The sequence below is a fragment of the Calypte anna genome, chromosome 4A (assembly GCF_003957555.1).
Source record: "Calypte anna isolate BGI_N300 chromosome 4A, bCalAnn1_v1.p, whole genome shotgun sequence".
NCBI lineage: Eukaryota > Metazoa > Chordata > Aves > Apodiformes > Trochilidae > Calypte > Calypte anna.
Genome location: NC_044248.1, coordinates 9,883,150 through 9,909,571, shown reverse-complemented (window position 1 = coordinate 9,909,571; position 26,422 = coordinate 9,883,150). Strand labels below are relative to the sequence as shown.

The following is a 26,422-nucleotide window of genomic DNA, read 5'->3' as shown; positions in this document are numbered from 1 at the left end:
AGAATTTAGAGCACACCCAAATGAGAACAAACAGAAAAAAGTATAAAAATGGGAAAAAAACATAATTTAAGACATTATTATAATAGATTACTGGAGGTGAAAGGGAACAAATTAAGTTAACAAGACACAAACTAAGCATTTGTGTCTTTTTTGCATGTGTCTGTGTAGCTATAGGTGCTCCATGAGAGATGCTTATGCAGGTAAAACTCAGCAATTCCATGGACGTACAGAATTATAATGCAAAGTTGGCTTTGATAGAGACCAAAAAAAAAAAGTTTGAAATCACTGCTGTCATGTTTGCCATGTGGCTGTCAGGATCACATCCCAGCACATACACCTTGGCTGGATCAGTTCTAAACAGACCAGGTACAGTTCCATCAGAATCGAGAGGAAACACTAGAACAAACTGGCTCAGGCAAGAAAACAGCCACTGGACTCAACTCAGTTGTAGATTTTAAGAACTAATTGTATGCTTGTGACCAGTTGGCTATTAAAACAATTTTAAGACAGAAAAGCACAGAATGTAGAGACATCTTCTGTCTTTCATAAAACTGCTGCAGTTACTCTTCAAACAGAACTATGAAGTTCTTAAAAAGATTCTGATATCTGGTCTGCAAGGCTGTGGTTTCTGTAACAAAACCTTCCCTCCTGTAAAGGGTGGAGAATGGACAGTAATTTATTTTAAATGTCTCATTGTACTGGTCTGGAAATGAACAAATGAATGCATTTGTTGTATGTCAAAGGCCTCCAAGTGAAGTCATTCAGGAGAAGCCAATATAGAAAGTCAGAGATGGATGCAGAACACACAAGTAGCTCAGATGGCACAAGGTCCCATCTCGCCTATGAAACACTTCTGCGGGGATTTGCAGAGGTGGAAATGGACAAATTTCCCAGTGAACAAATCAGCAAATCAAACAAAGGTATTTTAGTTAAAAGCAGAGAAGATTTAAGGTTTTAATGAACACACAGATGTGGGGACAACTTGACAGAAAATACAACTAAAAGACGTAGAATAAGGAAAAAAATTTTAAATTCAGATAAAGATTTACAGGCACCTTTAAATGGTTTGAAATTACGTGTGTCATCTTCAGACTAAGACCTGCAGATCATTAAGGCCAGGTCTGCAGAAATCTCCATTTGATGTACCTAGAAGCAGCTTAAAAAACAACCAACATTTTTCTCCCCCACCCCACAGCACAGCAGTAAAAACAGCAGAGAAAGGTGACAGCACGGAGACTCAAAAGATACACCTCACCTTGTGTAACACTGACATCTCTGCTCCTGAATTACATAGCAAATTTACACATGCTGAGGAAAACTGCAAATTAAATCAGAATCTGGAAAATTACACATGGAAAATCAAGAGAACTGAGACTAGAATACAAATGCAATAGTGCACAGAAAAGATGACAGCAAACGTTAGAGAATCAAAACTTCCTCAAATTATTTCTCTTTAGCATACATAATTAATATTGATAATCAATATAAAAGTCTTCTTAAATAAATAATATGGGCTGTAAGTCTACATGCTTTAGGCCTCACACTAAGTATATGCTATTGGGTATCAGAAAGAAATATCATTTACAGACACTCTAGTTGAGCACATTTTCTCTCTCTCTACCCTAATTTTTAATAGGATTTATTATTGAGACTATATAACTAATTACCATGGTTTAGATGATGATTTTTTTTTTTAATCTGTAGTTCTTCACAAGCAACATCCTATGCAGTTTCTTCCAACTACACTGACAACGAGGTTTAGCCATTAACCATTTAACCATTCCCTCTGCCAAAACCAGACTTAATTTCTGTTCTGTTCCAGAAGAAAAAATTTATCATTCCAGAATCAGACTCCCAGAGTCTTCAAAATTATTTTGAAATGTAACCTGCCCATACTGCCCGTTTCAAACAGCAGAAGCTCTACCAGTGTTGAGTTGCTGGCTATTTTATACCTTAATAACAACAGCATTCACCTTTACAGATGTTTCAGTAAAAACTTGTAATGTTTTCTTATAGTCAAATGCTCTTCTTTTTCCAATTAAATCTCTCTGTTGCTCTTGCCACACCTTCACAACCACAGTCTCATAAGTATACCAGTATTGGTAGTTCTTGTATTATTTTAATACAAAACTAGTACTGGTACATTTTTACCATTCCAAATTCTTTCTCTGTAATGTCCAGTTTCCACCTCAGAAAACTTTTCAAGTGACTGACTCACTTGTGCTTGCAAACTGAAAAAGCACATTTCTAGTTGTTCAGAGGGCCCTACTAGAGTATTCTGTTCAAGCAAGAAATAAGCTAACTTGCTAAATTTCTGGTTCTAATTAAGCAACTGAAAGAATTATGAGACAGTCTGAAAAAAAAAAAAAAGGATGAAACAAGGCAGGTATATTAGTGGCAATAATGAAGTTGCTAAAGTTAAACAATTAAACACAGGCCTTTTTTTCTTATTTAATAAATAATATAAAAAAGTGAACCGTTTGTTTGGTTTTTTTTGTTTTTTTACATAATTGGAAAAAAACAGTTTCTTCTCTAACTCCATCCATAATATAAACAATAATGAAACAAATTTAGATTTATGGGTGGACATTCCATATCCCATTTAAGTGGAGTCCAATGTGCAGTGCCTCACAACTACTGATGACTTTTCCACTCCTGGGGCTGGGTCTTCTTTTGCGTTGTTCTGGTTCGCTGGGTGACCTCACTGTTCGTGGCAAAAACTGATAACAAAGCATGTTTCTTGGTTAACATTGAGAAAAATCCACAAAAACATGGCAATTTCAACACCTGATCACATCATAACTACTTTTATATCATTGTACAGATGCTTGTTTGTCACATCAACAGTAACATGGTGTTTTATCTTGGAGGAAAAATCAAAACCCGATAGTGTATGCACATAGACACACAGAGTACAATTGACAAAAACACTTCCATGTGGTTTACATTTCAATTTTATTTAATCCTCAAAACTGCCCATATTGCAGGGTTTTTCTTGATGAAATATGGAACTGAGCAATTAATTCTACAAAATTATGGTAAAAACTTGCTCATTTTTTCTACCTTATTGCTAAGAAACTTTACAGGTGCACAGTTTGTAAAAATAACCCTTTTAAGACTGAATGTATACACGTGCTACAGGATTTAAAAAAAAAAATTACATTAGCATAGCACCTCCAGATGGGGCAAATGCAGTGCTGAACACAGACAGAACGTTTACAAAGTCAGAATTGCTCACTTATTTTACAGCTTCTTAAGAGAAGAAATTGTTCAGTCCTAAAAGGGTTAAGTAGAAACCCTAATATACTTATTTTTCTAACAAAGCTGCCACTCAATCCCACAGTACAGTGCTTGAAAACAAAGTCAAAATCTGGCACATGAAAGCATACACATTTGTTCAGTACTCATAAACACAGCTGCTTCTGAAAGAAAGTAGATAATATGGTTAATAATTGAAGAGTGTCGTAGTTTCAAGATGGACACCTCTATGGAGTCATTTAATCTGCAAGTGGGTAACTTCCAATAGTTAATTTGTTTCACTTGTCATTAATATTTTGCATATGGGGAATCGACTGATTTATGTCTTCAGTTCATGTCTTTTCAGGTAACCATTCTGATCATGCAACAAAAAGTAGTACAGAATAGTATTACAGTTGTGGGATGCCCTCAGGGCAAGAAATTAGGAAGAACATCAGCAGCAGATTGTTAAAAGACTACACTAGTGTTGAATTCTGAAATGCAGTTCCAAACAAAAGAACACAAGAAAAGGCATAGCTAAATTGGAGCACTTAATTTGCTTTTTCTTCCTATAGTTGGAACTCTAACAACATTCTGAACACAGACTCAATTTCTATGTATAGAGAATTAACAGCAGACTCAACAGCTAGACTTGAACAGTTATAATAGTTTCATACTGCAACATTCTAAAAGTAGTTTCATCAAAATCTCAAGATATTGTTAATATAATGAAAACTGATTAACAGCTCACAAGGCCAATAAATGTAACAGTATCACCCCACAGGAAAAAGTTCAGGAAGATAGGACATTTGAACAACTGGACATCTTAACAACAGTAAGGACCTGGAAGACCTCTTCTGTACTACAGCATAACTACTGGCAATAATGGAGCCACAAACCCAAGGGAAAAATGAGGTTTAAAAAACGGTCTCGTAAGCAGAACTTAAGTCTCTTTTTCCACACCCACTTGGCTGTAGTGTGTAGAACAGCAGAAATTAGAGTAACTCATTGGGTTCTTTACAAGTCAAGGGATATTTTAACTATTGGGCAAAATTATTGCAAGTGAAGAAACTGAAATATAAAAAGTATTGCATTTATATGTAAAAATTTTAAAACAATGAGTATCAAAGCAGGTGTCAAGTTCTAAAAAGATATTTTCAATAGTCTTTGTAGGTTAAAAGGCTTGGTATGGTTTGCCTGCTGTGTGTCTATCATGGTTTATTTTTGAATACCCTCTCAGTCTGATGGTATATATCACTTATTTTAATTCTCAGTCTAGTTAGTGATGAAAATCTGTGGCTTTTGAATGAAGCTGTACTGTAAGATACTTATGTTCTAACAAAAACACTGTGAAATGATTCCTGCCACAACACAATGAAATTTTATAGCACACATGAAGGTAAACAGATTTGCAAGTAAACAGTTCAAAACAGAGATAAGGCCTCAATGAATTCTGCCCTTGGTCACTGAAACAGAGATGAGGTGAGGCAGTATTCAGTAGTGCTAAGAACCAGCATTGTGACTGTGTCATGGGAATAAGTTTTGTAACAAAGAATAGCAAATATGAAGGCCTGTGGTAGAATACAAGCACATTTTAAAAGGACAGTGGCACCGATTTCACTATTACCTAAATACACTTTTACAACTGGTTTCTTCCTTTAACCACACAGTTTGCACACAAACAATGGAGCACTAAAGCAAACACGTAGAATGGAGCATCAGAGGACACACATCTTGTGCAGAGACAATGCTTTAAAAATCGTGGTGGGTGTTGAAACTGCAGTTAAGTGGTCAGAAAAAAAAAACACCCTATGAAAGAGGCCAACAGAGAAGCTTGTAAGTAATGCACTGTAGGAAGCCACAGGTTCACATTTATACAGCTGTGGCTCTTGCTTCAGGGTACAGAAAAGGCTGAACACACCATAAAAATTGTATTTTGGCTTTTAAAAAGGGAGATCACACTACTGGAACTTGTCCTATGTCCTCTAGTCTATGCCTAGGTTCTGGGACTACAGATGAACTGCCAGGGTAAACTTTCAAATACAAATGAAGCAGGCAGGTCTGCAAGGAGGGACACAACATGGCAAAGTCAAAATGAAAAACAAATGAAACAACCAACAAAGTCAAAGTGCAAATGAGCCTTGAATTTATGATGGAGAGAAGACTTGAATGTTGCACAAGCTGTTGGCAGGAAAAGAGAAACCCACAGAAAATGAGGGTGGGAGGAGCTGACATCTTCATAGTGCTTTTATGATTTTCTATTTGCCCATTTCTAAGTAATAAAATTTACTTCTAGTTATTATGGTACGATCACTTCACAATGAAAGCACGTTCTTAATACAAGTGTTACACCAAAGTCTGGCCTAATTTACTGAACAGTATGAAATAAAAACATGCTGCTTGTGATTCTTAAGTGATGAAGGACATCACCTACCAATCCCATTTGTAGCACATCTCATGGTATTTTAGTTACATGCCAACAAGACAGAAGACATGCTGCCAAATGAAGTTATTGGGAACATTCCACTTTCAAAATAAAACATTTAACTTACACTTAATACAAATTATGTACAAGATTAGAAAAACCTGAACAGATCCTGAAACAGTTTCAGATGCAATATGACTGAGCAAGGAAGAGGGGGAGTAACCCAGTAACAACCCTTCAAAAACACCAATGTATGCCTGTGACACGAACAATCATTAACATGACTGCTTGAGATGCCACTTTAAAAAAACTCATGTAATGTTAGAACCTCATGAATTATCACTATAAATACATATTTAAAAAAGGAAAACAGAAATAACTATTAACAATGACTGAAAACAGAGCACTAAAGTTAACATACATTGCATGTATTGCAGGCAAGGCAGAGGCATTTTTTAAAGCTTTTGCACAGACTTCATATAATCTTAAAAAAAATATGCTGGCCTTTACAAGGTTCTACTTGCTGAAATAAAAACAATTTCAGTTCATAAAAAGTCACAAGACTTCAGTTTAAAAAAAGGAACAGTTCCAGCCACAGACCAAAAATATATATATTTTTTTTAAAACTGGAAGAGTATGGTAATTAGATTATACAAGCATGGTCAGGCTTGGAACCTGAATATACTTCAGAGCAAAAGCTCAGAGGAAAAAAAAATATAAACTATTTGGTAACAAAAGTGTACTATATGTTGTGATACAAAAAAGGTATGGTGAAAATGTACCTTTTATACTAAAGCTTATACAAGTTCCTTGGTCCATAAAAACTATGTTGTGTTTATGTTTTCTAGTTTGCTCAACATGTATCCCAGCCACATTTTTGTTTCTTGCCCATTAAAAAAACAGCTGAAAAATAGATTTTCAATAAAGTTCTTATGTTTCGGATGTTTCTTTTTTTTTTTTTTTTTTTTTTTTTTTTTTTTTTTTTTTCTTGTTTTATTGTGGCTTCTATATTTAAGATCAGCACTTGCAGGTAACAAGGTTCAAATAATACCACCCAAAATGGAAAGGTGTTTCCCCACGAAACCACAAAAATTGTTCAGTTCTCTTGAAAGTAGCACTTAAAAGTCAGTTTAAGTCCAGACAAACAACAGTAGTTAGGAAACTACAGTTGCTGTAGATGATGTGACACTGGTTGGGTTTGTGCTGACATTTGTGTAACTTGCCTCGCTGTTTGTATTTGTTTCACTGGAAGCCATGAGGCTTGAGTTGGCTCTGAGGATTGCTCCAGCAGCACTGCAGTGTGGTCGTGGCCCTGGTTCTGGTGTGTATGTAAAAGTAAGGCTGGTGGAGTAAATGATGCCATCGTTACGGACCAAAGTTACTGGAACCTGGACTGGCTGACGGACCCACCTCCAGCCCTCTCGAAATGCAGAAATGTCTGGAACAACACATAGCATGCTCTCTGCACATCTGTAAAACAGGAAACTCAACTGAGCATAATGAAATTTAAGCCTTAAATAATAGTACAGAACAGAGTAGGTCAGGTGGAAGGGACTGACAACGATCATCTAGTCCAACTGCGTGACCATCTCAAGACTCACCAAAGTTGAAGTCCATTATTAAGGGCACTGTTCAAACACCTCTTAAAGACTGACAGGCAGTCAGGAAGCCTGTTCCAGGGTTTGACTGCCCTCTTGGTAAAGAAATGCTTCCTAATGTCAAGTCTGAACCTCCTGTGAAGCTTTGAACCATTCCCACATGTCATGGCACACAGTCCTAGGGAGGAGAGATTGGTACCTCCTTCTCTACTTCCCCTCCTCAGAAAGCTCTAGAGAGCAATGAGGTTACCCCTCTGCCTTCCAGCCCTTCACTACCTTTGTTGCTCTGCTCTGGACACATTCCAGTACCTTAACATCCTTCTTAAGCTGTGGGGCCCAGAACTGCACACAAAACTCATAGTGAGGCTGCACCAATCCAGTGGCACAGTCACCTCTTTTGGCAAGCTGGATGGGGTTGCTCTCTTGGCTGCCAGGGCACATTGCAGACTAATACTGAATCTGCTGTCAATCAGTACTCAGATCCTTTTCTGCAGGGCATAAAGTACCCACTTGAGTGTATACTCTTATGTACACTTCAAAGGATCCAGTAAAATGTAATCATCATAAAAGTAGTAGGAAATACTGTACCTGTACATGGTTTCAGCTTCCACATCCCCGAACCATACACGTAAATTTGGAGTGAAGTTCTGTCCTGTAAGTTCCAACATTGCTACATCCCCACCACCATTCAACTGGAGAGGGAGTAAGTAGAATAAGAAAAAATTCATACAAACCCATTATTAATAAAAACAAATATCATCCCTCAAATAACAAAAAACAAACAAAAAAGCAACAGAAAAAAAACCTCTTCACATGCATACAAGAACTGTGAACTTGCTGTTTCTACCAACTCAATGAAACTGAAAGCAACAAACCTACACAACTGAACTGTAAAGAAGTAACACACGTAGGGGATATTGCCAATTAATCTGATACCCTGAATGAACTTCTAATTTTTTAACAGTGGTCAGTGAGAATAGTAGTCAAAAAAGCTTTGAAACAAAGAACATGTTAGGAAAACTTCAAGTTCTGAGGCTGATTTTCTTAATAAGGTTTCAGTCTGTCTCTTTTTCATCTACAACTGGCTGTCTTAAGAGCCAAAAATCAATTTCCAAATACTCAAACAAAAGCAGAAGTCCTCAGGGTACCACACAATCATAGTATTTTATGAAATCTTAAGTGTATAGAACAATATTAATATTATTCCTTTGATGGATAGGCTCATGTACTCTGAAATGTGGGTAAGAAAAGTAACTGTAACCTAATTTTCCTATTTATAAATCTAGTAAGAATGGTTTCGTGTAATATTTCACAGAAGTATCATAAAGGCTAAATTAGTATTACAAAAATAGTACCATATAAAGGAGTTTATTAAAAAATGTTAACTTACTTGAAGACTTTCTACAACAGGCACAGGTGTCACTGGAGCATGGACCGGTCCCATCCCCTCATAAAATGTGTATTCTGCTTTATCTGTGCTAATGATTGTCCAAGAAGCTCCATCATTAATCATTTCTTTATTTGGTTCTTTTGGGCATGGAGTGGCCTTAGAGACAAAGAAAAGTTTTAAATCTGACCTGCAGACTCATTTGCCAAGTCACACAACTATAAACTGACTCAGTCAGGAAGAACAGCTGTTATTTCAAAAAAAGGTGTCTTTATGTTTTTCCTTTAACAAACTGACCTAAAGAAACGGTCACATATTTCATCAAAACTAGTAGAAAACTGAAACTTGTGAGAACACTGTCACTCTCACTTATGACACTGTCATCTATCAAACCATTTGTTAATTACCTAGTTTGATTTTAGTTCAGTAACATTATTCAATAGCCAATAACCAACAAAATACAGCAACTGCAAGTAGCTACTTTAAGTTAGACCTCATTTTATTAATGCAAAGTGATTAAAATCTAAAATCACCATCATAAAAAAACAAAACAAGTGGAGAATGAAAAATACTTTTAATCTAGAAATTTTCCAAAGCAAGCATGCATTCTTTCATCAAGTCCTTCAAAAGAAAGCCCCAAAACAACACCCACACATTCCCACGCTTAATTGTTCCTGTAGGGAAACAGTTCACAGCCATAGATCTCCAGCAATTTCCCAGTGGACCTGACAGAGTTGACAGCTTTCTCCCTACTGGCCCAGCTCTGTGTCTGTGCATGTTCTGGCCTCAGGTTGCTCCAGGGAAGGTTTAGGTTGGATAACAGGAACAATTTCTTCCCCAGAAGGATTGTCAAGCCCTGGCACAGGCTGCTAAGAGCAGTGGTGGAGTCACAATCCCTGAAGGGATTTAACAGCTGTGTGGATGTGGTGCTAAGGGACATGGTTTAGTGGTGGACTTGGCATGGCTGGGCTAGTGGTTGTACTTGGTCAGGAATCCAAGGAATATATCTAGACTGAAAAAAAAAACCCAACCAAAAAAACCCAACCCAAAACAGCAAAAGACCAAACACTAATAACTCATCCAACCAAAAAAACCTCTCAAGATAGCTCTATTTTAAGGGGTATTGAAGAAATTAAGCTATAATGGACTAGAAAAAGTTGCAGGCTTTTTTTTTTCTTTTAAGAGCAAGCCAATTATAGGAAAACAAAAAACAAAAAGCAAAAGATGTAGAACTTTGCAGTCATTCTCCTTCCAAAATGCACAACACCCAACAATGCCATGACAACCCTCCCTATGACTGGTGTTGTGAACAGTTTTGTTGAGCATCCTCAACAGTGTGCTGGTAAAGTCAAATATTTAAACTTCTGCATGTTCTTAAGCTTTTTGGGTGGTTAAATGTTGCAAGTGATACCATGTTAAAATTGCAAGTGATACCATGTCCAGGAAGACATAAAATTAACATGGAGTGCAAAAAGGTGGTAATGAGCTTTGATTTTGATAAAAGGGAGGTTTCTAAAGAAAAATTCTGTAAATGATGCCCACAAAATACTGAACTTAGAACTGATAGTAACAGCTCAGGATCCTGGAGTCATCACTGACAGCTTTCTGATACCACCAGCTCAGGGGCAGCCACAAGAAGCAACACAGCATTGGATACCATTAGGAAAAATATTAAGAACAAGGTATCAGGTATTATTTTGCCAGTGTAAATCCTTTTTTCTCCTATTTCTGTACTGTGTGCAGTTTTGGTCTTGTTGATATGAAAAAAGAGAAAGTATAGAAGGGAAAAATAAATTCATAAAGGAGCTGCTGATGTTACAAGAAACTGAGAAGACTGTGACTCCAGTTTGAGAGAAAAAACTAAGATGTTGATGTGTAAGGTGAGTGTGGAACTGCTGTTCACTAAATCCTGCAAAACTGAAACTAGGAATCACTCACAGAAACTATTAATTCAAAACAAGTCCAGCAAAGGTTTACTATACAGAGGACTGGAAACCTTTTGAACTTCCTGCCACAGCATACTCCAGAAAAAGGGAGCATCAGCTCATTCAAAAGGAATCAAACTGAAGGGCTACACATGGACACAGCAATACTGACAGAGTCAGGGATGCAGCTTTTAAAAACTCTTCATACAAGAAGTGTGGATACTGGTAGAGTACAGCTGCATAAAGTGACCAGGTTTGCCTGCTTCCAGTAAGCACCATCTATTGCTGCTGACAGACACACATCCAGGCTGTGCTCTGATCCAGTAAGGCTTCAGTTAAATTCCTTCTGTATTCCTCAGAACACACGGACATGTTTAGAGAGATACCTGGCTGGTACTTGAGCATCTGAAGTTTTTTAGGCTCATACTGACCTGCCAACTTACCACCTCTCTGCTTTAAGACACCAAGGTCTCTATACTGGGATATTCCCATTGACCCAGAACAGATCTATCAGCCCTGAAGTAAAATTTGGGTGGGGTTTTTTCGTGGTTATTTTTTCTTCTTTTACAGTGCCCACAGTCTGCCTAAACTCCTACTTTAGAACTGTAAATTCAACAGTAAATGCCTAAGAGCAAGCAGGCAGGTGGATGATGCATGTTTCTCTGGTCTTGGTGTTCTGGTCCAAAAGAAAAAACAGATAAAATGGGATTTTTCTCCTGTCACAGATAGAAAGTTTATCTTCCATAGTGATTTCACACACCAAAGAGTGATAACAGCCTGTTAACATATGCAAGCTAGTGCAAGCTAACAGATTTTATTCAATAGTGGGTTGTACTTCTATCTCAGTGGAAAGTTCAGAGCCCTTATCATAGTAGGCTCCACGCATGCTGCAGAAACTGAAGAGTGGCAGGATGCCTTGCTAGTCTCACAGGCAATTCCAAGACTTTGAACTAAAGCATCTGTCAGAGAGGCAGGAGTTGCTTCTTCATTGAGCCCTTCTCATGAAGTAATTTAAGAAAGATCAAATAGCAAGACTGGTCCTGATTTAGAGAAATTCCCATTTCACAGCTTTCTCTTCTTTACAAGAAAGCGTATCGATAAAAATATCCCAGCTATGTGCTTGTGTTGTGGGTACAACCAATAGGTTTGGTTCCTCTGAGCCAGAAGTCATTAATATGTCTCCTGAAATACAAACCAAGCTTCTCATATTCTTTTCTATCGTCCCAGTTCAGGACAGAAATCAGCTGAGCCTTTACCAATCCTTCTTGTACCTTCCCTTAAATTAAGGGAAGCATTAAAAATGTTAACTTCTCTCTTTCCTTCCACTGCCTTTCTTACCCAAGAAGCTATGGCTGTTCTCATGAGGAAGTTTCAAGCCTTTCCCCAGCATGGACATCTTCCTGGAGCACAGCATTACCTGTTAATACCCTTTGCTATTTGAGCTGCTCCCAGTGGTTAAAGAAAATTGCAATACTTAGGTAGGCCTGAACTTGATCACACTCTGATGGGAATTATCATGCTGAAAGTCTGCTAAAACCATGCTGACATACACATAAGACAGGACTTGTTAACGGATAAGCTGTCAGAATAATTTTACACTATGCAATTTTTTACAGCTCTCCCTAGAGGTTCATCCATGTTACAGTAACTTGCTAGGGTTATTTTTCTCCACCTGCTGGAGAAACAAATACTTGAAGACTGAGAGAGAACAGAAATCTCTACAGAAATCAAATTTTCGTGGCTTTACAAATCACTGTGATCAGCTGTCATAGCTGTCTAGGCAAAAGAATGCAACTCTACTAAATTCACCATGAATAGTCTAGCTTCCTGTACACTGTAATCTAGAAATGGAGACACAAGAAAGTGGTGTTAACTCCACTGGCACACGTCAGCACATTAAGCCATGGTATCATGATTCCACGTAGAAGTTCACAGTGTGTTTCTGTTTCTTAAACTGGAAAAAACAGAATTAATTGTCTAGGCAGACATGAAAGGTTATGAGAAAAAACATTTGGAAAGGGACAGAAAGTTTGTTGCTTTCCATCCCATTTTGGTTCAAAAACACAAAATATCAGACTCACATTCAAATCAAACAAAAACCATGGCATCCATATTTTTTTAATATTTTGGAAAACTTTGCAACCACAATTCTCATCTATTGAAATAGTTTTAAACAACTCACTTGAAATTGGATTATTCTCTCCTGGGAAAGGCACAAATACATTCTCTCAGTGTCTTTAAGGTAAAATGCACATTTATGGAGCTGCGATACTGGATCGTCTGCATCCAATAACGCTGTTTGTTTATCTACTTTTCGAATTATCTGTGAACAAAAATTGTAGATACAGATTTCAGACAACTTCTGTACTTCAGGATACTGGAGTTTTCATATCTACTGCTAGTAAAGGAAGGAAAAAAATTTTAAATTCTATGCCTCCTGTTTTAGTAACAACATTAGGTTCATAATTCTCAATATTTTTGAAACTAGAACACAACACTGAAGTGACATTCATACTACAGCTTAAATGTGCTGCATGCATACATATTTAATCTTTTATTGCTATAAGAACAGGAAAAAACCTCAAAACTTCTGTAAAATCTACTTTTGTTACCCTGGCCTGGTATAAAAGAGCAGTAGGGTCAAGTATCAACACACTTTTGCAGAAGCTTTCATCATTGATGAAACAATACTCTGTAGCAGACTGGCTGCTGAATGAGAATGGATTAAAAAAAGGATATGCTTTAAAGGTATTGAGATGTCCTTAAGTTTTGCAGCAACAATCATAGTGTATCTTAACAACAGTTGGTTATTATACAGTAGTTAAAGACAACTGCAAAGAACTATTGTTACTTATACCTGGTAGTTCAGTGAAAAAATATCTGCTGACTTAATTCAGAGATTTTCTAATTTTTTTTTTTTTTTAATTAAAAATGTTATGCCCTTACAGACAGTGGGAATTTGTAGCTTGGAATTTTAACTCAACTTCTAGAAAAAAGTTTTATATTTCATTTTATGCAACATCAGCAGAAGCAGCAGCCAAAATGCTTGAGGATGTCTGAGCTGACAATCAAAGCCAACCATGTCCCTTGGGACTTCTAATCTTCCCAATAGCCAACAAAACAGGAAACTTTAGCCCAATTTGTTTTAATGTATTTCTACCTACAAATAAGGGTTCTAGAATCCTAGAAGATACCATCACCTTTTGGCAATAAGGAAATATTAACAGGAAGCCCCCAAACAAAGTGAGATCTTCCTGAATTTAATGTGCACTGAACCAGATCAGCAATAGTCCAGTTTGGATTTTTCTGTGAAACAACATAATTTGTGAGAAAAAAACAATTTAAATTATAAATTTATACCATTTATTCTGAACAGGCTATCTTCTTTTTTACCCATGTTTGATATTGGGAGAGAATTTCTCATTAGTCCTAGTAAAGTTTGGGAAGGGGAAAAAAACTGCCTGCAGGGAATTTTAAGTTTCATATTGGCACATTCTAAAAATTGTTCCTAAATAAAAGTGGAATTAGCCAAAACTTTTATGAAATTCATGATGTGTTGGCAAACCACAATTTCACAGATCTCATTATGAAGCACTGCTTTTTATGAGCCACATAAAGTTCCTTTTAGTCTGGCATCAAATTAATAAAACAGGAGAAACCACCTTACAATTATACTTAAATTTATGTATAATAAACATTACTGTATATCCAGCAATAATTTTTTTGGTTCACAAACCTTAACTGGTTATAATCAAGCCTGCATCTGGAAGGGCTAATTCCAAATGCACCTCCAACATTCCACATTTAACAGACATCATTAAGTAATGTCCAAAATGATGATATTGGTGTAATTATGTAGCATTACAAGTAGAGAGGTGCTTTTAGCTTCAAATCAGTAAAGCAGCTTCAAAGCCATGCTGACCTCAACAAACTGAATAGTCCTACTGCCTACAAAGATCATCTATTTCAGATCAATAATTGAATTATTTTGCTACACTTGGACCTACATTACTGCTTTTAAAATAGAGACCTTCTTAAGGACAGCTTGCTGGTTAACTTTTTTGGCAGGTCTGGATTCTGAAAAATTATCTATGCTTATTTTACAAGCTATTCTTTGCTTACAGAATAGATCCACAGATATAAATCAAGTTTTTTAAAAAAATTAACACCATTTTCCATATAAAACATGTGCTACTGTCCTGGTTTGGACCAGGGTAGAGCTGATTTTTCTGTCCTGTAATTTTGCTTTCCTCTAAGTCTCTTGTAAGTAGTTACCCAAAAGGAACATACAAAGCCAAAAATGGCAAACAATGCAAATCCCACTGTGCAATTACACTAAGTAGCCATCTACAAATTAATTACAGCATTGAAGAAATGAAACTGTACCAGTCTTGGGAGTGCCATGCCAGTAACTGAGCATACAAGTTTGACAGTCTGCCCATAATGAATGTAGCCGTCTCTCACTGTGAATTCTTCTCCTTCAGATTCATCATCATCCACTGCATTAAACAGGAATTTTCACATTGTTTTAATCACCATTCTCCCTCAACAGGAGAAATATTCAACATCACAGTATTACATTAAATATACACTCAGTAACAAAACAAATCTGCACATGGACAATTAGTATGGAGGGAAAAATGCAGGATTTTTTTTGTGGGGATGGAGGGAGGGAGGTGAAAAAATATATTACTTCACTTTTACTTACAGAGGTGAATGTAAAATGCTCCCCACTGTTGTGAACTGGCATGGAAATTACCACCTTCTACGTGCAAATACCTGGTGCTAACTGTTTGGGATCGAAGTCTATTAAATAGTGCCACTTTTGTCCCTGATGCAATACATACTGCAAGGAACACAGAGACTTGAGATTATAAAATTACTTCATTATTACATAGAAAAGTAACAAAAAAGTCACAAATACAGTCATACCAATTAATGAATATTGGAAATCAAGAAATAATTCTCATCTATTGGTTAATTTAGCAAATAGTTGTATTTGTGACAGAACAAAAATAATCACATAATTACAAGTGGAATAACATACACAGTGGCTGCTCTCCAAAGGCATGCTAGTTCAAAGAATTTTGCCACTTAGCCAAGTGAGCCAATGCTTGCCAGATGAAAACTCCTTCTGCTTCTAGTTCTCCAACAACTGATTATTTGAGCAGAAGCTCTAGCTTGCCCTTGTGAAGTACTTAGACAATTTTCAGTGATCATTTGAAGTATATTTGAAGTATAAAGAAAAATTCTTACAAATCACAATAAATCGAAAGACAACTATGTAAAATCGTAACCATGCAACTTGAAATGTTCTCAGATCTGAACTTACTTATCATTCAAGAGAGAGAAATGCTAAGTCTGCTCCCCTATAAAAAAAAAAAATCAGCAACTAGCATTTTGCCATCAAAAGAGGCAGGCTTCTTCTACTTGGTTCATATTCACTGTCCATCAAAACTATCTGTCTGAATACAAATCAACAGTGCATACGCTGAGCCCACGGGTGTGAACTGCACAGCAACAGATTGCCTTTAGCCATGTGGCAAGCTAGCGGCCCCGGGATCCACATTCCATAGGTGAATGGGTTCCAGCCCAACACAGATGGAAGAGCCTTTAAGAACACTAGTGAAGAGAAAGAGAAAAACAAAACAAAACAAAAAAAAAAAGGGTATCTCTTGAGGTGCTCCAGTGGTATGCAGGCAAAAACTTTGGAGGAAATGCAAAAATGTTCCCAATTACACATTAGCACCAGAGATATCTTTAGTTGGAAAACACTGTAAGCAAATAAATCTGGGTGAAACATCACCATACAGATTTCTTAAGTATTTACGTAAAAGAAACCACGCAAAAGATATTGAAAGTAAAAACAACATGAAAATGGCATGAGACAGTAAGAAGGTGGCTGTGATGTGACAAAGTGCAGTTGGGATAACATGATGCTACTGATTTATGACAATTTGAAAGCCATCTCTGATACTGATCAAAACATTCTAAGCACCAGATCAAGGCAGCTTAAGAGATCCAACAGCTTAGAAAGCTAAAGTAGAGAATTCTCTATGTGTTAGTCTATAAGGATTTACTCCTCGCGATGGCTTTTGGTGGACCCCTTATATTCACTAAATAATTACTGATGACTGCATTAAACTCAACAGGGCATACAGTGTATATCTAATGTTGAAGTACCTTAAAGTACACTGCTGTGTACCACTCTGAAACACGTTAGCAAAACCAGAAACCGAAAAATTAATTGTATCTACTTTTTTAGTCAGAAGTTAGAATATGTAAGAAAAAAATCACTAAGAGGCAAATTAATTAATAGCTAAAGAAAAGAACTGTACAGTACTTACAGTCTGCATTTTTCAGTGACTGTTTCTTTTTAGAAGGTTTGGAGATGACTTTGATCCGCTTGCTGAGGAACACGCCGATGTCGTCACTATTGCCATAGAACATTTTTACGGATAACATGAAGTGCTTTCTCTTGTCTGAGTCTGATATGTATAATGTTTTGGCAGTGCAATAATTCTGTAGGTGAAAATATACTGGTTTTTTTCTTCCAAGTCAACACAGCTCAGTAAACTATGTATATTTTATTATGAACAAAATAGGTAATCAGATGTAATAGTTTCTAAAACAGACAGAAACTGCTTCTTCCATCTATTCCATATGGATATATTTTATGTTAAAAACTGTTTAGCTGTTTAACTGTTATGTTAAACTACTGTTTAGCTTTGCAAGTTCAGCACTCAACTTCAGTAGTTTAGCATCTTCCTAGAGACCCTTACCAGAACTAGAAACCAGACTATTAAAGAATACAGCTGTGTCACAGCCATCTGAGTGGTTAAGAGAGCAATATCTGTGCAGAAAATGTGTTGAATCCAACTTTTCTTGAAAGGATGGGAATCAATTTGGTTTCAAAACACTAGAAAGTTACTTTTAGCTAAGTGTTTAAACTAGGTGACAGGAGGAGCTTAAAAAAAACATTGAGAAAAAACTTTCATTATTCTTTTCCTATTCAGCAACATATGAGGTGTTTCTAAATAGACTGTGCTGGAAATACTAGGTAGCTATAAAGCATTGCTTAATAAAACAGCTAGAAAAAATGAGCACTCACATGCTCCCTGTTTTATCCCAACATTAAATTAATCACAAATATATTTTAAAAGATCTTGTAGCAATTTTTATCACTGTAAAAAATATATACATTTATTAAGATGGCATTTTAATTGTATTTTCATGCAAAGGGACTGAAAGACCACTTCAAGCAGTAGATGTTGTTCAGATGCCTCTTTTATGTGATTATGCACTCATGCAAGCCAGGGAGAGGGACAAAATGTTTGAGCCAGAAACCTTACAGTAACCACTGATGCCTACCAAATAACCTAAGAGCTTACTGACTGAATCAACAACCTACAAGTGAAAGGTTAGTGCCCTGCTATGATCCTGTTAAGCAAATCCACCTATTAAATTGTCCTACGTGTTCTTAAAGGATTTTTTAACACCACATATAACATGTAACACCACTTATTTACTACAATGTTATGGAAGTTTCCAAAAATAAACAATAGTATTCCCTGAAATGTGCACCATGTAGCCACAATACTCTTTGTAGTAGTTTACAATAAAATCTTCTACCTTTCCTTCCAAGTTCAGCTGCTGCATTTCTTGGTCACTGTTTCCTATCCCAATGAAGGCGCAAGGTTGTGACTCCTGCTCCGTGCAACCGTCCCGTTCCATTTGCTCTTTTTTTTTCTTCCATCCACTGCCCATAAGATATACACATGGAGGAGGACAAAAGAACCTGAAAATGAAAAACACATTATGAGATCACACACAGCTTTCAAAAAAATTCTTGAAACAGAAACTGTCATGTACTCAAAGCATTCTTGGACCATTCACAGTGTGCATTTGAGGTTATACACACACGCTTCTGAAGATTTTATAAAATGCAAATAAAAACCAAAAAGGCAAGGAAAATCAGCATTAGATACATATTTTGCATATCTTTCAAGTTCCATAGATAAGCCTGCATCTCTACAAAACAAAAACATAGGCCCTTAACATGATGCAGCAATTAATATGCATAGAATAGTTCTACAAACTAACTTAATGGACAACTGCTGAATAGAATTCCTAAACATGTGATGTTTCATTTTTATCAAGGAGGAATTCTATCCAAGTATAAATCTCTTTCCAATTTTTAAATGGAAGAGATGATTTCACACCTTCAGCAGTAACTGTAAAAAGATGACTGAGTCTCTTAGCAGCACTGACCAAAATCAGTTGTTACTCACAGCAACATGTTCAAAATTGAATGCTGCATCATAATGCAATGTATTGGTCTACAAGTTTCTGCAAATTATTAAACAAAAATCCTAATCCCTTTTAGGCTTAGTTTAGCCAACAGCAGCAGTGTGTTTTTATCCTCATTTATAGTTAAGACCCGACCTAAAGCAGAATGAGTACATTCAGTTGAGAGGTAGATAAGGAAGCATGAAGGGCAAAGATATTTTATTTGTTCTATTTATTTCAAATTGGAGAGCAGTAGTTAACTTGGCACTACAACAGAATTCCTACCTTACATGGTTAAGTAGGAAGAATTTATTAATTTATTTTAATTTGGCTTTAATTTAGTTGGGGACAACTAAATGCATGAATTATTTCTGTGAAATACCATATAAACCTCAAGTAGTGGAAGTCAGCATTAGTATGAAAATCAAGTCTAATACACTTATTTATCTCACCTATTCAGCAAAATTATTTACTTTATTTAACAGATATAAAACGCTTTTCTAAGTAACACATTTCCTAATAGAGAAAATTAAAACTTGGAGAGAGGAGATTAATATTAGGTATTAAGAGAAAATTCTTTAGTATGAGGGTGGTGGACACTGGCACAGGTTTCCAAGAGAGGTTTTGGTTGCCCCCTCCCTGGAAGTGTTCAAGGCCAGGTCAGACAGGTTCTGAGCAACCTGGTCTGGTGGGAGGTGTCCCTGCCCATGCAGGGGGGTTGCAACTCCGTGACCTTCAAGATCCCTTGCAACACAAACCATTCTATGATTCTAAAGCCTTAAGTTAATAATCACAGAATAACTAATTATAAATACTAAGAAACCATTCAAATAAATGCAAAGATTTGTAACAGTGTAAGTTGATGCACACAATTAATGAAAATTCTTTGCTACAGAAATTAACAACCAAAATTTAAGTTTAACTGCAATTCAAAATGTCTCAGTGGTTATGATAATGACCCCCAATCATTCCCTACAGACAAAAACAAAAACCAGAATCAAAAATTTTCTATATTGTCAATAAATCCACAGTGATTTTTTTTCCACTAAATTTCACTCTTTTTAAAGCACAACAAAACTGATATTATAGTTTGCAGCTTAAAACATCTATGGAAGTTTTTCAAAACTACCATGCTCTGGCTTGAAAAAAAAAGTTCATACAAGAGTTTGTAGAAAGTGGCTCTTTACATGACATCAAAAGATCTGCATATTTAAGAATCCCATTAATTTCTGAAGTTGATCCTACAGATCGCTTTTTAAACTTCTGAACAAATGGGTTTCTAAAATTCTAAACAAATAGAAACAAATTACATATTCTTCCTACAAGGATAATCCATTCCAGCACACTGATTATTTGCTCCTTTTATTGCCTTCACATAGTTCTGAAGCACATAAATTTAGATAGATATGGAATGATGAATTAACAGAATCTACCTAGAGAAGCAAAGTATTCAAAGTTAAACAGCAAACATTTTTTCATGTGCTTATTGCATCAGTTTTAAATATTTGTATTTTATTCCTTGGGGAACTATGGGTCAAACAAAAGCTCTCGAATTTTTTTTTCTTCCACTTGAAAATGCAGAACACAAAGAACCAAGGCAACAGGTAAAAACTTTTCAATTTGTAAAGCATTTGTTTCCTGATGGAACTGTCAGCTTAAGCAACCAGACTAACAACTATCTCAAAAATAAAACAACACTTTCACAGTAGCAGCACAAGAAAATACTTCTAACAGTTCAGGCATGAATCATAAAGCCAAAATCTATAATTATCTGACATTAGAATGGGTTCTTTTAACTTCATAGCTGTAAGAATCTTTGAAGGGGGTTTACAAGAAATCTGGAGAAAGGCTTTTTACGTGGGTGTGTAGCAAAAGGACAAAGGGCAATGGTTTAAAACTTGAAGAGGGGAGATTTAGGTTGGACATAAGAAAAAATTCTTTCCTGTGAGAGAGGTAAGATACTGGAATAGGTTTCCCAGGGAAGCTGTGAATGCCCCCTCCATGGCCCTCCAAGGCCAGGCTGGATGGAGCCTTGAGCACCCTGGTCTGGTGGGAGGTGTCCCTGCCCGTACAGGGGTGTTGGAACTGGATGATCCCTTCCAACCTGAACAATTCTATGGTGAGAATGAAAGTTCTGAAAATTTAAAATCACCATGCACAGAAAAAGAGTAAGCAGTAATAAATGTTATGAAACAGCAAATTCTATGTATCCCCTTTTTGACCACTATTATGCCTTTTGCTTCTTATCTTTGGCTACCTGACCTGTATTTCAGATTTCTTCATGAAGCTCCTGAATGATGCAGTAGGGATGTATTTGAAAACACCACAAATTTCTGTCATATGTCAATTAGATCCTCCTCTTCCTACTACAACATTTTGATATCAAAACCAAGAATGTGTTCCCTATTTTTGAATTGCATTTATTTCAAGCTGCACAGATGAGGTGACCTAATTTCCTTCAAATGCTTCTTTATCCTAGAGGAAAAATTACCTCAAGAGGACTTATGTTTGTGAGGAAGGCAGTGCAATGACAATGGTCAAAACAGCAATATTCATGCTGAAGTATACAAGGGTCATATCTACTTTCTCCATGACCAATCTAATTTATTCATCCAGATGTAAATACCATAACTATTCTTAAAATTCTGTTCTGAGGCTCATTTACTGATTGCTGTAACTTTCAGCATGTTTTAGGAAAAGAGAAGACTAAAACAAAGCAAGAAGTGACAGCTTTAACATTACACTGAGAAAATTTCAATTGCAGACAATTGTGGTTGTATTGTAATACATTATATATATATATACACACACAGACACACACACATACAGACACACATTTGTGGGTGGGAAGGAAGCAAGTGGGTAAGAAGCAGCACAGTTGCTAAACTGGCAAGGGGGTCAAGCAAAGGCAATGATCATGTTCTTGTACTGTTCAGGAATCCCACTCCACCTTACCAGCCCAGACAGTGCAATGTTACAGAGATCCCCCATGAACAATAGCTTTCAGATGGGGGTTATGAACTAACTCCAAGGTTAGGGAGTGTAATGTTTTAAGGAAAAAACTTCAAGTAACAGATGTGTTTTTTCCAGAGTTGATCTTCTAGAAAGAAACTCAGATTGCCAAAAAAACCCACACAACATATCTAGTCAGCTTCAGAACACTCTAACTTGAATGATGATGCAAGATCCTTCCAGTGCTAATGGATGTACCCTGCTAACTTTATTCTCAACAATCATAAGCTATTTCCAATGAAAAAATTATACACCAACTAAAAATAACAACCTTTATGAGGGAAACTGTGCTTTACAAAATGAATCAAAGCCTCTTGTATTCCAAGTGGGTATAAACACCATAAAGCAACCTTCACACATTTACCTTTCTTCCTCATATAATCTTTCGTGTTTATCTTACTGGCCAGAACTCAAGAAAACAAAAATTCCCAAACTTTTTTCATATCCTTTTTCAACTTTATTCTAAAACAGGTCCTCTGGATAACTATGGCCACTAGATGGCAATGAAGACTATTAAGAAACAAGTTTTAACTCCTTGATGAAAACAAGCCACAGCAAGTAAGGAACTCTTCTTAAATTTGAACACAGAGAAAAACCTTGAAAACCTCTTAGTTACTGAAAAAAGAAAGAACCTTTTGAACCTGAAACAATTTTAAGTTTGGTTAAAATTATGAAGCTGTAATAAAGCCTGGACATTCAAAATCTGAATGGATTTTCTGATGTGCCACTTTTACCCTTCAGATACAGACAGTGTGGAAGCTTTGTATTTTGTATTTACAGTCCCAGGAAATCATGCATGCAAGGAATTAACTACAAATTTTCTATCCAATATAGTGTAAATAAACCATGAGAATCCTTATACTTCTATTTCCATAAAGAACTGGCTTTGATATGTATAAAATAACTACTGGAAACAGGTTCTCTCATTAATAAAACATTTCCAATGTAAATAGCAATGTAAATGCTATGTGAGAGGCTGGCTTTCAGGTAATTATAGAGAGAAAATCAGCTCCCCATAATAAGTGAAGTAGTTCAGGTAAATTTCCCAATGTTATTGATAGGAACAATAAGGCAGGACATTGTTTGGTGACAAAAATACTCTTCCTTTGTCCTTTGATTTAACTCTTCTTTCTTTAACCACAAAACTGAAGTAAGACTGAGTAGAATGTAAAAATTCTTCTGAAGTATTAACCTGATCTTTAATAAAAGTACAATTATGTTGTAGAGTAAGGCAGCTACAGCTGCTTCGTCTGAATTTGTTGAGAATCTTCAGTACAAGTAAAAACAGTGGGAAGTCATTTCCTCACTGGATTTATAACATTCTCTTAATACTTCTTCTCTATGCCATGAGCAGACTGACAATTCCTTGCTCAAAGAGTAGCAAAGCCATACAGGACATTCTTCCATGAGGTAAACTTCTACCAACTTGATCAAAAAACCACAAGATCTGTTAGGGATCAACTCTGTGAACACTTTCATTACTGTAAGTAGACACCAGGAATGTCTTTCTTAGAGCTGCACTCAGTTCTTCCTCCCTGCTGATATAAAGCTCAGTGACAGGGTAACATTTTGGGATACCAGGTCTCTGCAAATGCTCCATGTATTTAATGTATCTTTGTAATTCTGTTGTGGACTCCTAGTTTGTCAGAAAAGGCTCTCTGTGCTTCTTTCTCCTCCAATGCATCTTCCAAGAATCTGTGATCAGTGTAAGTAAAACCATGGGCAATTTTAAATGAGGTTAGCACTCTAACTGGTGTAAGCCAGGAAAAGTCAGAGGATCAATTTTGGTCAGAGGATCAAGTCTTTGCCTTCAGGAGGATTTCAAGGTGTGTACCAGCTGCTTTTATGTTCAGGGTGACAACAGCAAGGAAGCTTTTCCTTTGTATCTGTTGGTCTATTCTAAGGTGGTCACACATTGTTCTGAGCATTAAACTGCTCAGCAGTCTTCTTTCCTTCTCAGGAGCTCAAAAAACTAACAACATCTACTAAAGAATTCAATACAATAACAACAACAACAACAAACAAATGAAAAATCCTAAAGTTCTAGAGTGCTAAGGATGAACCAGTGAAGCCATGGGGTAATCCCTGGAAAAGCCTACTCACTCCATAACAAGAGCATTAAGCAGAGGGAAGACACACTCCATTTGGTGACAGTACTTGAGCAGATATGACAGGAGCTCCTTCACTGCCATCTGTAAAACAAGATGCAGCCAGAGCATTCTCAGGCTTATCAGCAGTGATAATGTTTAAACTCAGAACACCACGTAACTCACAGATACCAATCGGGCTCACAGTCTTTGATGAACTATGTCTTGGAATCCAAAACACTTCAACTGATCAATGTTCACACTGTTCAAACTCCTAGGAGAGAAATCTCAGTGAATGGTAAATATGGAAAAAATACAAGCATAAGCCAAACACCCCCACTCATCAGGACTAAATATCACCAGAGTGCCTTTCAAAAATGACAGCTATTCCAGAGGAAGCAATATGTAAAGTCTGAAATTCAACTCAAATCCATCCCTGACCTTCTTACCTCCTGACTTCTTAACTGAACTCAATAACAGAACTTTGGGAAGAGCAAGGCTAATGAAAAAAAGCCCACTCAAAAGAAAGAAGCCTCCTTTCTTTGCTGTTATTTTGGGACAAGTATCAAGAACGCTCTTAAATTAACCCAGAAAATCCCCATCCATATGGGAACAACCTCCAATTTCTATTTAAACCAGAGCACACAGCGTGAGATCTGTACTGTCTACAGTGACTTTTCAACACAGTATTTGCCAATCTACCAAGCTTCTTCAAGACACTTAAAGGTAGTTATTGTGCTAACTTTTCAATTGTACTAAGTTTATTAATGATAAGTACCTTCCATGACCCCACAACAAACAAGGTATAAAGACTGAAACAAAAGGCAGAAGTTTGTTTAGGGTTTTTTTGGGGGGTTCTATATTTACTTGAAAGACATAACACACTTAAGAAATCATTCCTTTTGTATTTTTAATTCTTAGTTACAAATATAAGGTAAATTGATTTACTCTTTCTGTATAAAAAATTAACCAGATTATCACAAAATCACAGGACAGTTTGGGTTGGAAAGGCAACCTGTGCCAGTGTCTCACCACCACTCTCACACTGAAGAATTTCTTCCTAATGTTTAAGCTAAACCTACCCTAATTGTCTTTTGCAAACCTCCAAAATTCTCTACACTCATTTGACACACTTAAGAGGTGAACTGGAGATCCCTTTCATGAACAAGTGTAACTGCATTGAGATAGGCAACTGAACTGTACCTCACCAAATCCAAAGTGGAAAAAAAATGCCTAATTCTAGTTAGCAAACTTTTCAAGCTCATGCATCAAACACTATTACAAACATTCAAACATGGGTAGTGCATCAAACATTACCAGTGCTTAGGTTATGTATGTGCCACAGCAACTTTAGCATGTATCAAGTCAAGCACACATATATATTCAAGGGAATAGGAATCCATGGCAATGCTATGAAATGCACATAGGAGGTTTCAGAAACTGGTAGCAAACAACAATGTCAAGCTTCACCTTGTGTTTGTCAGAACACTTATGTGAAGTTTCCAAACAGTAATGAAACTTATAATTATCAAATTACATACTTGACCTTTTTATTTTCTCTCTTCTTTTGATGCATTTTTTTTCTCCCAAGTAATGATAGACAGGATAGTCTTGCAAAATGTTCCTGCCCTCAAGAATTGCTCTGACCCCAGAAGAAAATGAAGTTACAGATGCACTATTCAGAAAGTCACGTTCTCTGTAGATGCACCCTTCGTTTTTTGGGAGGAATCTGCTTAACTCATCCACATTGACTTGTTAACTTGAATGACCATACAACCAGAGAAGATAACGATCAAAGATCCCTATTTTGTCATGATAAATCTTTCTTCCTGTTCAGCTTGTTGCAAAGGTTTCAAGTGATCACTTACTGCTAGCAAGGCTTTGCATTACAGCCCTTCTACATTTAAGCATGGCAGAAAGGAAAAGGGATGTATAGTTAAATAGCAGATACACAGCATGCTTGTCTACTTCCGTGCCCAGACTTAAAATGGAAAATTTAAAATCAAAGCAATTTTCATTCAGTGGAACATAACCCTGACCCACAGATAGAGAACCTGTTGGTATAAACTTGCACCACTACACTGAATATCTCAAGTGCAGCATTTGTTACCTTATTAAATTATTTACAAGAATACATTTTGTTATCCATTTCTTTAGACTATAGTCCAACCTGAGGATTTCTGCAATATACTATACAGCAGACCACACACTATAGTTTCCCTTTCTGGGATCTGTAGAGGAGAGCCAGGAATGAAGACAGACTTACCTTTTTTCATTCCCATATGATTTCTGAGCAACTTTTGCATGGAGTATTAGCACTGTTTGATCCCCTCGCTCCTTTAGGTAATTTCGCATTGCTTCCCTAGAAATTGAAAGACAAAATAAGCTTTGGAAGTTCTGTTAGGTTTATTTCTGATTATAAGGTAATTATAAGGTAAAGATGAGGGGGTTTGGGGTTTTAT

At 36.5% G+C, this 26,422-nt stretch overlaps 1 protein-coding gene across 4 annotated transcripts in view; it reads right to left on the bottom strand.

The window, feature by feature from the left end:
• Positions 1-2,938: 2,938 nt before the first annotated feature.
• Positions 2,939-26,422, bottom strand: part of RBPJ (recombination signal binding protein for immunoglobulin kappa J region) — a 57,161-nt gene continuing 33,677 nt past the window's right edge. For 2 of the 4 annotated variants that reach the window (XM_030449498.1, XM_030449500.1), the window contains exons 3-12: positions 26,227-26,322; positions 18,205-18,370; positions 16,920-17,094; positions 16,063-16,194; positions 15,281-15,418; positions 14,959-15,071; positions 12,755-12,895; positions 8,651-8,806; positions 7,849-7,952; positions 2,939-7,132 (exon numbers count right to left, since the gene is read on the bottom strand). In XM_030449498.1, coding sequence (XP_030305358.1) covers positions 6,817-7,132; positions 7,849-7,952; positions 8,651-8,806; positions 12,755-12,895; positions 14,959-15,071; positions 15,281-15,418; positions 16,063-16,194; positions 16,920-17,094; positions 18,205-18,370; positions 26,227-26,322 — 1,537 coding nt within the window. In that variant the 3' untranslated portion in view covers positions 2,939-6,816. The remainder of the gene's footprint in view (positions 7,133-7,848; positions 7,953-8,650; positions 8,807-12,754; positions 12,896-14,958; positions 15,072-15,280; positions 15,419-16,062; positions 16,195-16,919; positions 17,095-18,204; positions 18,371-26,226; positions 26,323-26,422) is intronic. The other 2 variants (XM_030449501.1, XM_030449499.1) reach the window with 2 other exon arrangements.